Source organism: Lonchura striata, chromosome 2, assembly GCF_050655825.1.
Source record: "Lonchura striata isolate lonStrDom1 chromosome 2, ASM5065582v1, whole genome shotgun sequence".
NCBI classification, from domain to species: Eukaryota; Metazoa; Chordata; class Aves; order Passeriformes; family Estrildidae; genus Lonchura; species Lonchura striata.
The window spans coordinates 156,780,895-156,794,682 of record NC_140704.1 but is presented as its reverse complement, the minus strand read 5'-3'; the positions used below and the strand labels follow the sequence as shown (position 1 = coordinate 156,794,682).

The 13,788-nt window shown below is 46.7% G+C and overlaps 1 protein-coding gene across 5 annotated transcripts in view; it reads left to right on the top strand.

Annotated features, from left to right (window-relative positions):
- Positions 1 to 13,788, top strand: part of MROH1 (maestro heat like repeat family member 1) — a 77,231-nt gene that overhangs the window by 19,152 nt on the left and 44,291 nt on the right. For 4 of the 5 annotated variants that reach the window (XM_085572749.1, XM_085572747.1, XM_085572746.1 and 1 more), the window contains 7 exons: positions 1,687 to 1,800; positions 4,237 to 4,310; positions 5,795 to 5,914; positions 6,906 to 7,016; positions 8,847 to 8,958; positions 10,000 to 10,040; positions 12,662 to 12,800. In XM_085572749.1, the coding sequence (XP_085428875.1) occupies positions 1,687 to 1,800; positions 4,237 to 4,310; positions 5,795 to 5,914; positions 6,906 to 7,016; positions 8,847 to 8,958; positions 10,000 to 10,040; positions 12,662 to 12,800 (711 nt within the window). Of the gene's footprint in view, positions 1 to 1,574; positions 1,801 to 4,236; positions 4,311 to 5,794; positions 5,915 to 6,905; positions 7,017 to 8,846; positions 8,959 to 9,999; positions 10,041 to 12,661; positions 12,801 to 13,788 lie in introns of all 5 variants that reach the window. The other variant, XM_085572751.1, reaches the window with a different exon arrangement.

The window sequence follows — 13,788 nt, the reverse complement described above, 5'->3', positions numbered from 1 at the left end:
CCTGACATTCCCAATTTTTTCCCGATTTTCCGTTCCAGCTGCTCCGTTCCCAGCGCAGCTCCAACACCCAAAATTCCCCAATTTCTCCCAAAAATTCCCTGATTTTCACCCCAAGTCCCATCATTTCTCCCCAAAATTCCCGTATTTTCACCCAAAAAAATCCTGATTTTTCCCAAAACAATGGAAAAATTTCCATTATTTTCCCCTTAAAAATTCACATTTCCCCCCAAATTCCCTGGTTTTTCCCCAGATGCTGTATTTTTTCCCCAAAACTTCCTGCTTTTCCCCAAAATGCCCCGAATTTCTCCTAAACCTCCCGAATTTTCCCGAAATTCCCGTTTTTTCCCCATTTCCGGGTTCCAGCGGTACCATTCCCTGTGCAGCTCCTGCTCCCAAAATTCTCTGATTATTCCTCCCCAAAATTCCACAAATTCTCCCCAAAACCCCGCAACTGAGTCCCAAAATTCCCGGATTTTCACCCCAAATTCCCAGATTTCCCCAAACTCCCTGATTCCTCCCCAGAATTCCTTGATTTTTTTGCCCTAAAATTCCATTCTTTTCCCTCAAAAATTCACATATTTCCCCCGAAAAATCCCTCTTTTTTCCCCCAAATCCTGTATCTTTTCCCCAAAATTTTGCAGATTTCCCCCAAAATCCTCTGCTTTTCCCCCAAATGCCCCGAATTCCCCTGAAGCTCCCGAATTTTCCCGAATTTCCCGTTTTTTGCCCATTTTCGGGTTCCAGCGGTGCCATTCCCTGTGCAGCTCCTGCTCCCAAAATTCTCTGCTTATTCCTCCCCAGAATTCCACAAATTCTCCCCAAAACCCCGCAACTGAGTCCCAAAATTCCCGGATTTTCACCCCAAATTCCCAGATTTCCCCAAACTCCCTGATTCCTCCCCAAAATTCCCTGATTTTTTTGCCCTAAAATTCCATTCTTTTCCCTCAAAACTTCACGTATTTGCCCCGAAAAATCCCTCTTTTTTCCCCCAAATCGTGTCCATTTGCCCCAGAATTTCGCAGATTTTGCCCCAGACTCGCTGCTTTTGCCCGAAATGCCCCGAATGTCTCCTAAACCTCCCGAATTTTCCCGAATTTCCCGTTTTTTCCCCATTTTCGGGTTCCAGCGGTGCCGTTCCCCGCGCGGATCCTGCTCCCAAAATTCTCTGATTATTCCTCCCCAAAATTCCACAAATTCTCCCCAAAACCCCGCAACTGAGTCCCAAAATTCCCGGATTTTCACCCCAAATTCCCAGATTTCCCCAAACTCCCCGATTCCTCCCCAAAATTCCCTGATTTTTTTGCCCTAAAATTCCATTCTTTTCCCTCAAAACTTCACGTATTTCCCCCGAAAAATCCCTCTTTTTTCCCCCAAATCGTGTACATTTCCCCCAGAATTTCACAGATTTCCCCCAAAATCCTCTGCTTTTCCCCCAAATGCCCCGAATTCCCTGATTTCTCCCCAAAATTCCTTGATTTTTTTGCCCTAAAATTCCGTTCTTTTCCCTCAAAACTTCACGTATTTCCCCCGAAAAATCCCTCTTTTTTCCCCCAAATCGTGTCCATTTGCCCCAGAATTTGGCAGATTTTGCCCCAGACTCGCTGCTTTTGCCCCGGATGCCCCGAATGTCTCCTGAAGCTCGCGAATTTGCCCGAAATTCCCGTTTTTTGCCCATTTTCGCCCCAGCGCTGCCGTTCCCCGCGCGGCTCCTGGCCTGGCTGCTGCCGCGCCTGCACGGCGGCTCCGAGCGGCTCCGCCAGGGGGCGCTGCGCCTGCTGCGCCACCTGCTCAACAGCGCCCGTGAGTTAATGGGGCTGAGGGGGTTAATTAATTGGGGTTAATTGGGTTAATTGGGGTTTGATGGGGGTTTTAATGGGGTTAATGGGGTTAATTGGGGTCTTTAATGGGATTAATGGGGGTTTGATGGGGTTAATTGGGGTTTGATGGGGTTAATTGGGGTTTGATGGGGTTTGATGGGGGTGTTAATTGGGGTTAATTGGGGTTTGATGGGGTTTAATGGGGTTAATGGGGGTTTAATGGGGTCTTTAATGGGGTTAATTGGGGTTTAATGGGGTTTAATGGGGGTTTGATGGGGTTAATTGGGGTTTGATGGGGTTTAATGGGGTTTAATGGGGGTTTAATGGGGTTAATTGGGGCTTTAATGGGGTTTGATGGGGTTAATTGGGGTCTTTAATGGGGTTAATGGGGTTTAATGGGGGTTTTAATGGGGTTTAATGGGGTTAATTGGGGTTTGATGGGGTTAATTGGGGTTTGATGGGGTTAATTGGGGTCTTTAATGGGGTTAATTGGGGTTTGATGGGGTTTAATTGGGTTAATTGGGGTCTTTAATGGGGTTAATTGGGGTTTGATGGGGTTTGATGGGGTTTAATGGGGTTAATGGGGTTTAATGGGGTCTTTAATGGGGTTTAATGGGGTTAATTGGGGTCTTTAATGGGGTTAATTGGGGTTTGATGGGGTTAATTGGGGTTTGATGGGGTTAATTGGGGTCTTTAATGGGGTTAATTTGGGTTTAATGGCGTTAATTGGGGTCTTTAATGGGGTTAATTGGGGTTTGATGGGGTTAATTGGGGTCTTTAATGGGGTTAATTGGGGTTTGATGGGGTTAATTGGGGTTTAATGGGGTTAATTGGGGTTATTGGGGTTTTAATGGGGTTTAATGGGGTTTTTAATGGGGTTAATTGGGTTAATTGGGGCTTTAATGGGGTTTAATGGGGGTTTAATGGGGTTAATTGGGGCTTTAATTGGGTTAATTTGGGTTATTGGGGTTTTAATGGGGTTTTAACGGGGGTTAATTGGGGTTTAATGGGGTTAATTGGGGTTTAATGGGGTTTAATGGGGTCAATGGGGTTTTAATGGGGTTTAATGGGGTTTTTAATGGGGTTTTTAATGGGGTTTTTAATGGGGTCAATGGGGTTAATTGGGGTTTAATGGGGTTTAATGGGGTTAATTGGGGTTTTAATGGGGTTTAATGGGGTTTAATGGGGATTTAATGGGGTTAATTGGGGTTTAATGGGTTTAATTGGGGTTTTAATGGGGTTTAATGGGGTCAATGGGGTTAATTGGGGTTTTAATGGGGTTTAATGGGGTTAATTGGGGTTTTAATGGGGTTTTTAATGGGGTTTTTAATGGGGTTTTTAATGGGGTTAATTGGGGTTTAATGGGGTTTAATGGGGTTAATGGGTTTAATTGGGGTTTTAATGGGGTTAATGGGGTTAATGGGGTTTAATGTGTTTTTAATGGGGTTTTTGGGGTCTTTTTTAGGGGATTTATTGGGGGTTATTGGGGTTTTTGATGGGATTTATTTGGGATCTATTGGGAGTTATTTGGGCTTTTTTATGAGATTTTTTTGGGATTTATTGGAGATTTATTGGGTTTTTTATGGGATTTATTTGGGATCTATTGGGGTTTTTTTGTTTTTTAGGAGATGTATTGGGGATTTATTGGGGATTTATTGGGGAATTTTTATGGGATTTATTGGGGATTTATTGGGTTTTTTATGGGATTTATTGGGGATTTTTTTGAGGTTATTGGGGGTTATTGGGGGAATTTTTATGGGATTTTTGGGGGATTTATTGGAGATTTAATGAGGTTTTTAATGGGGTTTATTGGGGATTTATTGGAGATTTAATGACAGTTTTAATGGGGTTTATTGGGGATTTATTTAGAGATTTTACGGGATTTTTTTTAATGGGGTTCTTTGGGGATTTATTGGAGTTTTAATGGGGTTTATTGTGGATTTAGTGGGATTTTTTAATGGGATTTATTGGGGATTTTATGGGATTTTTTAATGGGGTTCATTGGGGATTTATTGGGGTTTCAGTGCAGGTTTAATGGGGTTTTTTTGGGGATTTATTGGGGTTTTAATGGGGGATTTTCTGGGATTTTTAATGGGGTTTATTGGGGATTTATTGGGATTTTTTTTAATGGGATTTATTGGGAGATTTTCTGGGATTTATTGGGAATTTCATGGGGATTTTATGGGATTTTTTGGGATTTATTAAGGAATTGTTTGGGGATTTATTGAGAATTTCATGGGGATTTTCTGGGATTATTTGGGGATTTCATGGGGATTTTATGGGAATTTTATTGGGAATTTCATGGGGATTTTCTGGGATTATTTGGGGATTTTTGGGGGATATTTTGGGATTTTTTTGTGGAATTCTTTGTTTATTTTTGGGGGGATTTTTCCCATCCCAAATTCCCGTTTTTTTGCAGCTTCCCAGATGGAAATGCAGAAAGATTCCATCCTCTCTGCCCTGAAAGTCCCTCTGCAGGACGAGAGCAACAAGGTATTCCCAAAATTCCCGGAAAATTCCCAAAATTCCCAGAAAATCCCGAAATTCCCAAAAAATCCCAGAATTCCCAAAAATCCCAAACCCCGCTGCCCTTCCCCACCCCTAGGGGGCGCCACGGGGGCTGTAATCCCTTTTTTCTCCCCATTTTCTCCCTATTTTTCCCCTAAAATTCCCAGTTTTTCCAGGAATTTCAGGTTTTCCTTTTTTTTCCCTATTTCCCCGATTTTTCCCACATTTTTTTCTCCATTTTCCCCCATTTATTCCCCCTTTTTTCTGGTTTTCCCCATTTTTTCCCCATTTCCCCCCATTTTCCCCCATTTTCCCCCCAATTTTCCCCATTTTCCTGCACATTTTCCCCATTTTTTCACCATTTCTCCACACTTTTTTTCCCCATTTCCCTATTTCCCATTTCCTCCCATTTTTCCAATTTTTTCCTGTTTCTCCCTCTCTTTTTCCCAATTTTCTCCTTTTTTTTGCCCCCATTTTCCCCCACATTTTCACCATTTTTCCACAGTTTTTCCCCATTTTTTCACCATTTTCTTCCATTTTCCCCCGTTTCTCCCCATTTTCCCACAGTTTCTCCCCCAGAATTCCTGATTTTCCCATTTTTCCCGTTTTTTTCCCCAGATGGAGTAGGCCCTGGTGCAGCTGCTCCCTGCTCCTGACTCCCAATTCCCATTTTCCCCACATTTTCCCCATTTTTTCCCCATTTCTCCCCATTTTTTCCCAATTTTTCCCCATTATTTCCCCGTTTCTCCCCATTTTTCCCCCGTTTCTCCGCCAGAATTCCCGATTTTCCCGATTTTCCCGTTTTTCCCAGGTGAAGCTGGCTCTGGTGCAGCTGATCTCTGCTCCTGACTCCCAATTCCCATTTTCCCCACATTTTCCCCATTTTTTCCCCACATTTTCCCCATTTTTCCCCATTTTTTCCCGTTTCTCCCCATTTTCCCGCCATTTCTCCCCCAGAATTCCTGATTTTCCCGATTTTCCCGTTTTTCCCAGGTGAATCTGGCTCTGGTGCAGCTGATCTCTGCTCCTGACTCCCAATTCCCATTTTTCCCCCGTTTTTCCCCATTATTTCCCCATTTCTCCCCATTTTTTCCCCGTTTCTCCGCCAGAATTCCCGATTTTCCCGATTTTCCCGTTTTTCCCAGTTGAAGCTGGCTCTGGTGCAGCTGATCTCTGCTCCTGACTCCCAATGTCCCATTTTCCCCCATATTTTCCCCCACATTTTCCCCATTTTTCCCCATTTTTCCCCATTTTTCCCCGTTTCTCCCCATTTTTTCCCCGTTTCTCCGCCAGAATTCCCGGTTTTCCCGATTTTCCCGTTTTTCCAGGTGCAGCTGGCTCTGGTGCAGCTGCTCCCTGCTCCTGAGTCCCAATTCCCATTTTCCCCCATATTTTCCCCATATTTTCCCCATTTTTTCCCCGTTTCTCCGCCAGAATTCCCGATTTTCCCGATTTTCCCGTTTTCCCAGGTGAAGCTGGCTCTGGTGCAGCTGATCTCGGCCCTGGCCCACCACGGTTTCCTGGAGCAGCCGGGGGCGGAGGCGCTGCTGGAATTCCTGGTGCAGCAGTGCGCCCTGCCCGCCGACGGGGTGACAATTCCCACATTTCCCAGCTCTTCCCAACTTTTCCCACCCTTTTCCCAACTTTTCCCAACTTTTCCCACCCTTTTCCCATCCTTTTCCCAACTTTTCCCAACCTTTTTCTCCATTTTCCCCATTTTTTCCCAATTATTTTCCCAAGTTTTCACAACCATTTCCCAATTTTTTTCCCGACTTCTCGCACCCTTTTCCCAAATTTTCCCAACCTTTTCCCAACCTTTTCCCAAACTTTTCTCATTTTTTTCCCATCCTGTTCCCAACTTTTGCCATCCCTTTCCCAGGTTTTCTCAACCTTTTCCCCATTTTTTCCCCATTTTTTCCCAATACTTTCCCAAGTTTTCCCAACCATTTCCCAACCTTTTCTCATTCTTTTCCCAACTTTTCCCACTTTTTTCCTTTACTTTTCCCAACTTTTCCCATCCTTTTCCCAAGTTTTCCCAACCTTTTCCCCATTTTTTCACCATTTTTCCCCAATATTTTTCCAAGTTTTCCCAACCATTTCCCAACCTCTTCCCAATTTTTCCCAAACTTTTCTCATTCTTTTCCTAACTTTTCCCACTTTTTTCCCAACCTTTTCCCAACTTTTCCCATGCTTTTCCCAACTTTTCCCAACCTTTTCCCCATTTTCCCCATTTCCCCCATTTTCCCCATTTTTTCCCATCTTCTCCCAACTTTTCCCATCCTTTTCTCCATTTTCCCCATTTCCCCCAACTTTTCCCACCCTTTTCCCAAACTTACCCAATTTTTCCAAATCCTTTCCCAATTTTTCCCATCTTTTTTCCCCAACTTTTCCCAAATTTTCCATCCTTTTTCCCATTTTCCTCTCATTTCCCCCCATATTTCCCATTTTTCCACATCCCTCTCTCCTTTCCTCCTTTTTCTCCCTGTTTTTCCCTTTTTTCCCCGTTTTTTCCCCCTTTTTTCCCCCTTTTTCCCCAAACCCTCACATTTTTTTTGGGAATTCCTCCCTGTTTTTCCCCAGCCCCCCGGAATTCCGGAGGAAAATCCCGAGGATCCGACGAGCGCCGACGTCCGGAGCGCCGGCGTCAGCACCTTGCTCCTGCTCAGCAGCACCGTGCCCCGCCTCGGCCACGTGAGAGTCCCAAAATTCCCAAAAAATACAAATTCCGGGAATTCCCGACAGGAAAAATCCCAAAATTCCCAATCCCGAGGGATTTTATCCCAAAATTCCCAATCCTGAGGGATTTTATCCCAAAATTCCCAATCCCGAGGGTTTCCTGCTCCTGCTCAGCAGCACCGTGCCCCGCCTCGGCCACGTGAGAGTCCCAAAATTCCCAAAAAATACAAATTCCGGGAATTCCCGACAGGAAAAATCCCAAAATTCCCAATCCCGAGGGATTTCATCCCAAAATTCCCAATCCCAAAACTCTCCCCTATTTTTCCCCCATTATTTCCCCATTATTTTCCCCATTTTCCTCTATTTTTTCCCCATTATTTTCCCCATTATTTTCCCCTATTTTTTCCCCATTATTTTCCCCATTTTCCCCTATTTTTTTCCCCATTATTTTCCCCTTTATTTCCCCATTTTTCCCCTTTTTTCCCCCATATTCCCCCCTTTTTTCCATCATATTCCCCCCTTTTTTCCGCCATATTTCCCCCTTTTTCTCCCCTATTTTTCCCCCATTTTCCCCCCTTTATTTCCCCATTATTTCCTGGTTATTTCCGGGTGATTTCCCATTTATTCCCCGGTTATATTTTTATTTTCCCTGCCCAGGTGCTGAGGCCGTTCCCCCATTATTCCCCATTATTCCCGGGTTATTTCCCCATTATTCCCGGGTTATTCCCCATTATTCCTGGGTTATTTCCCCATTATTCCCGGGTTATTCCCCATTATTCCCGGGTTATTTCCCCATTATTCCCCATTATTCCCCATTATTCCCGGGTTATTCCCCATTATTCCCGGGTTATTTCCCCATTATTCCCCATTATTCCCGGGTTATTTCCCCATTATTCCCGGGTTATTCCCCATTATTCCCGGGTTATTCCCCATTATTCCTGGGTTATTTCCCCATTATTCCCGGGTTATTCCCCATTATTCCCGGGTTATTTCCCCATTATTCCCCATTATTCCCGGGTTATTTCCCCATTATTCCCGGGTTATTCCCCATTATTCCCGGGTTATTTCCCCATTATTCCCCATTATTCCCCATTATTCCCGGGTTATTTCCCCATTATTCCCGGGTTATTTCCCCATTATTCCCCATTATTCCCGGGTTATTTCCCCATTATTCCCGGGTTATTCCCCATTATTCCCGGGTTATTTCCCCATTATTCCCCATTATTCCCCATTATTCCCGGGTTATTCCCCATTATTCCCGGGTTATTCCCCATTATTCCCCATTATTCCCCCATTATTCCCCATTATTCCCCATTATTCCCCATTATTTCCGGGTTATCTATCTCCCGGTTATTTTCCGTTTATTCCCGGGGTATTTCCTCGTTTTTCCCGGGTTATATTTCCATTTCCCCGCCCAGGTGCTGTGGCGGTTCCCCCATTATTCCCCCATTATTCCCGGGTTGTTATTCCCGGTTATTCCCGGTTATTTCCGGGTTGTTATTCCCGGTTATTCCCGGTTATTCCCGGGTTGTTATTCCCGGTTATTCCCGGTTATTTCCGGGTTATTCCCGGGTGGTCATTCCCGGTGTTCCCGTTCCCAGGTGCTGTGGCGGTTCCCCCGTTATTCCCGGTTATTCCCGGTTATATTCCCCCATTATTTCCGGGTTATTTCCCAGTTATTCCCGGTTATTCCCGATTATATTTCCCAGTTATTCCCGGTGTTCCCGTTCCCAGGTGCTGTGGCGGTTCCCCCGTTATTCCCGGGTTATTCCCAGTTATTCCCGGTTATATTTCCCGGTTATTCCCGGTTATTCCCGGTTATTCCCGGTTGTTTTCCCGTTCCAGGTGCTGTGGCGGTTCCTGCTGCCGCTGCTGCTGCGGCCGCTCCTGGCGCCGGCGCTGGCGCCGCTGTGCCGCAGCCTGACCCGCCTGGCCCGGCACGGCCCCCGGGAGCACGGTACGGAGCGGGAATCCCGGGAAACGGCTCGGGAATCCCGGGAAACGCTCGGGAATCCCGGGACAGGCTCGGGAATCCCGGGACAGGCTCGGGAATCCCGGGACAGGCTCGGGAATCCCGGGAAACGGCTCGGGAATCCCGGGAAATGCGGGACAGGCTCAGGAATCCCGGGACAGGCTCGGGAATCCCGGGAAAGGCTCGGGAATCCCGGGAAACGGCTCGGGAATCCCGGGAAATGCGGGACAGGCTCAGGAATCCCGGGACAGGCTCGGGAATCCCGGGACAGGCTCGGGAATCCCGGGAAAGGCTCGGGACAGGCTCGGGAATCCCGGGACAGGCTCGGGAATCCCGGGACAGGCTCGGGAATCCCGGGAAAGGCTCGGGAATCCCGGGACAGGCTCGGGAATCCCGGGAAATGCTCGGGAATCCCGGGAAAGGCTCAGGAATCCCGGGAAAGGCTCGGGAATCCCGGGACAGGCTCGGGAATCCCGGGAGAGGCTCGGGAATCCCGGGACAGGCTCGGGAATCCCGGGACAGGCTCGGGAATCCCGGGAAACGGCTCGGGAATCTCGGGACAGGCTCGGGACAGGCTCAGGAAAAGCTCGGGGAATCCCTGGGAAAAGCTCGGGGAAAGCTCGGGGAATCCCCGGGAAATCCCTGGGAAAAGCTTGGGAAAAGCTCGGGAAAAGTTCTAGGAATCCCCAGGAAAAGCTTGGGAAAAGCTCAGGGAAAGTTTGGGAAAAGTTTGGGAAAAGCTCAGGAAACCCTGGGAAAACTTGGGAAAAGCTCGAGGAAAGCTCAGGAAATCCCTGGGGAATCCCCGGGAAATCAATGAGAAATCCTGGAAAAAGCTTGGGAAATCTCCAGGAAATCCTGGGAAAAGCTTGGGAAAAGCTCAGGAAATCCTGGGAAAAGTTCTGGAAATCCCCAGGAACAGTTTGGGAAATCCCTGGGAAATCCCGGGGAATCCTCGGGAACTCGGGAATGGGGTTGGGAATATCCCGGGATTGAATTTTTTTCCTGTTTTTCTTCTTTTCCCAGAAAATCTGCCTTCCCCGCAAGCCCTGACCGTGAGGCTCCTGGTGAGATTTGGGGAATTTTTATGGGAATTTTTAATGGAAATTTTACGGGAATTTCCTGAGAATTTCCCCAGAATTTTATGGGAATTTTATAGGAATTTTTCAGGAATTTCCTGGGAATTTTTATGAGAATTTTCTGGAAACTTTCCATCAATTTAATTGAAATTTTACAGGATTTTTTTTTTTAATTTTCAGGAATTTTGGTGGGAATTTTCAGGAACATTTCTGGGAATTTTACAGGAATTTCTGGGGATTTTAAGAGATTTTTCAGGAATTTTGGTGGGATTTTTCTGGGAATTATCATGAGTTTTATGGGAATTTCATGGCAATTTTCTGGGAATTTTCCAGGGATTTTCCTGGGATTTTATGGGAGTTTCTTGGTAATTTTCCCAGAATTTTATGGAAATTTTCCAGGAATTTCCTGGGGATTTTATAGGAATTTTACAGGGAGTTCTTTTTAATTTTCCGGAATTTTGGGGGAATTTTTGTGGGAATTTTCCCATTTCGCAGGCAGCTTTCATTCCCATTTTTCCCATTATTCCCGTTTTTCCTGTTGTTATTCCCAGGCAGTTTTCATTCCCGTTATTCCCATTTTCATTCCCATTTTTCCCCTTTTTCCCGCCGCCGTTATTCCCAGGCAAGTTTTATTCCCATTATTTCTGATTTTCCCGTTTTTCCCGATGCCATTCCCGTTTTTCCCGCCATCCTTCCCAGGTGGGTTTTATTCCCGTTATTTCTGATTTTCCCATTTTTTTCTGATGTCATTCCCGTTATTCCCAGTTTTCACTCCCACTCTTCCCATTGTCATTCCCAGGCAGTTTTCATTCCCATTTTTCCCGGTTTTCCCATTTCTCACCCCATTTTTCCCGCCATTATTCCCAGGCGGGTTTTATTCCCATTATTTCTGATTTTCCCTTTTTTTTCCCAACATCATTCCCGTTTTTCTGGATCTCATTCCCGCTTTTCCCGATCTCATTCCCGTTTTTCACCCCATTTTTCCGCCACCGTTGTTCCCAGGCAGTTTTCATTTCCATTATTCCAAATTTTCCCGTTTTTCCCAATGTGATTCCCATTTTTCCCGATCTCATTCCCATTTTTCCTGATGTCATTCCCGTTTTTCCCGTTCTTCATTCCCGTTTTTCCGGTGCCGTTATTCCCAGGCGGTTTTCATTCCCATTATTCCCAATTTTTCCTGTTTTTCACTCCCATTTTTCCCGTTTCTCCCATTTTTCACCCCATTTTTCCACTGTCCTTCCCAGGTGGTTTTCAGTCCCGTTTTTCCCGTTTCTCCCCCCGTTTTTCACGTTTTCATTCCCCTTTTTCCTGTTTTTCCCCCCATTTTCATTCCCGTCTTTTCCCATTTTCATTCCCATTCTCATTCCCGTTTTCCCCGTTCCCATTCCCGTTTTCCCCGTTCTCATTCCCGTTTTCCCCGTTGTTTTCATTCCCGTTCTCATTTCCGTTCTCATTCCCGTTTTTCCCGTTCTCATTCCCGTTTCCGTTCCCGTTCTCATTCCCGTTTTCCTTGTTGTTCCCATTCCCGTTCTCATTCCCATTTTCCCCGTTCTCGTTCCCGTTCCCATTCCCGTTTTCCCCATTGTTCTCATTCCCGTTCTTGTTCCCGTTTCCATTCCCGTTCTCATTCCTGTTTTTCCTGTTCTCATTCCCGTTTTCCCGTTCTCATTCCCGTTTTTCCTGTTGTTCCCGTTCCCATTTTCCCTGTTGTTCCCATTCCCGTTCTCATTCCCGTTCCCGTTCCCGTTTTTCCCGTTCTCTTTCCCATTCTCATTCCCGTTTTTCCCGTTCTCATTCCTGTTTTCCCCGTTGTTTTCATTCCCATTCCCGTTCTCATTCCCGTTCTCGTTCCCGTTTTCCCTGTTGTTCCCGTTCCCGTTTTTCCCGTTCTCATTCCCGTTCTCATTCCCGTTTCCGTTCCCGTTCTCATTCCCGTTCCCGTTTTTCCCGTTCTCATTCCCGTTTTCCCCATTGTTTTCATTCCCATCCCTGTTCTCATTCCCGTTCTCGTTCCCATTTTCCCCGTTCCCGTTCTTATTCCCGTTCTCATTCCCGTTTTTCCCGTTTTTCCCGTTTTCCCTGTTGTTCCCATTCCCGTTGTTCCCGTTCCCGTTTTCCCTGTTGTTCCCATTCCCGTTGTTCCCGTTGTTCCCGTTTTCCCCGTTGTTCCCGTTGTTCCCGTTGTTCCCATTCCCGTTTTCCCCGTTGTTCCCGTTCTCATTCCCGTTGTTCCCGTTGTTCCCATTCCCGTTGTTCCCATTGTTCCCGTTGTTCCCGTTGTTCCCGTTGTTCCCGTTTTTCCCATTTTCCCCGTTGTTCCCGTTGTCATTCCCGTTTTTCCAGGCGGTCTCGTGGCGGCCGTGGGCGGGCGTTGTTCCCGTTTTCCCCGTTGTTCCCGTTGTTCCCGTTGTTCCCGTTGTTCCCGTTGTTCCCGTTGTCATTCCCGTTTTTCCAGGCGGTCTCGTGGTGGCCGTGGGCGGGCGTTGTTCCCGTTTTCCCTGTTGTTCCCATTCCCGTTTTTCCCGTTTTTCCCGTTTTTCCCGTTTTCCCCGTTGTTCCCGTTTTTCCCATTTTCCCCGTTGTTCCCGTTCCCATTCCCGTTTTTCCAGGCGGTCTCGTGGCGGCCGTGGGCGGGCGGCGGCCGCGGGGCGCCGGCGCTGCAGCTGCTCCGGGAGCTGCGCCTCGTCCCGCCGGAGCTGCGGGAATCCTGGAATTCCGAAATTCCCAAACTCCTGCGGCTCCTGCAAGGTCGGGAAACCCCCAGAGGGCCCCGAAATTCCCACCCCGGGAATTTCCCCATCCCAAAAAACCCGGGAAGGGAAGGGCGGGAACGGGGCCGGGGCAGGATTCGGGATGGGGATTCCGGGGAGGCTCGCCCGGATTTGGGGGATTTTCTGGGATTTTGGGGATTTTGGGGATTTGTGGGATTTATGGGATTTGTGCGATGAGATCCATGGGAAAATGGGATTTGTGGGATTTTCTGGGATTCGTGGGATTTATGGGATTTTTGGCATTTGGGGGATTTGGAGGATTTATGGGATTTATGGAATTTGTGGGATGAAATCCATGGGAAGGTGGGATTGGTGGGGTTTATGGGATTTTTGGGATTTATGGGATTTGTGGGATGAAATCCATGGGAAAATGGGATTTATACAATTTTTGGGATTTTTGGGATCCATGGGAATCTGGGATTTATTAGATTTATGGGTTTATGGGATTTTTGGGATGGGATCCATGGGAGAAGGGGATAATGGGAGTTTTGGGATGGGATTTTTGGGATTTATGGGATTTATGGCCTGAGATCCATTGGGAAAATGGGATAATGGGATTGATGGGATTTTTGGGATGGGATTTGTGGGATTTATGGGATGATGGGATCCATGGGATCCATGGGATCCATGGGATTTGTGGGATTAATGGCATTTATGGGATGGGATCTAAGGGAAAATGGGACTTGTGGGATTTATAGGATTTTGGGGATGGGAGCCATGGGATTTATGGGATTTGTGGGATTCTTGGAATCCATGGGATTTGTGGGATAATGGGATGGGATCCGTGGAATTTTTGGGATTTGTGGGATTTCTGGGATCCACTCCCCACTCCGTTTTCTCCGGGAATCTTCTCCCAAATCCCTCTGATCCCAGACCCAGCAGAATTCCCACTTTTCCCACGCGGGCATTTTTCCCAGTTTTTCCAAACCTTTTCCCTGGGGAATTCTCCCCACATTCCCGGGTCC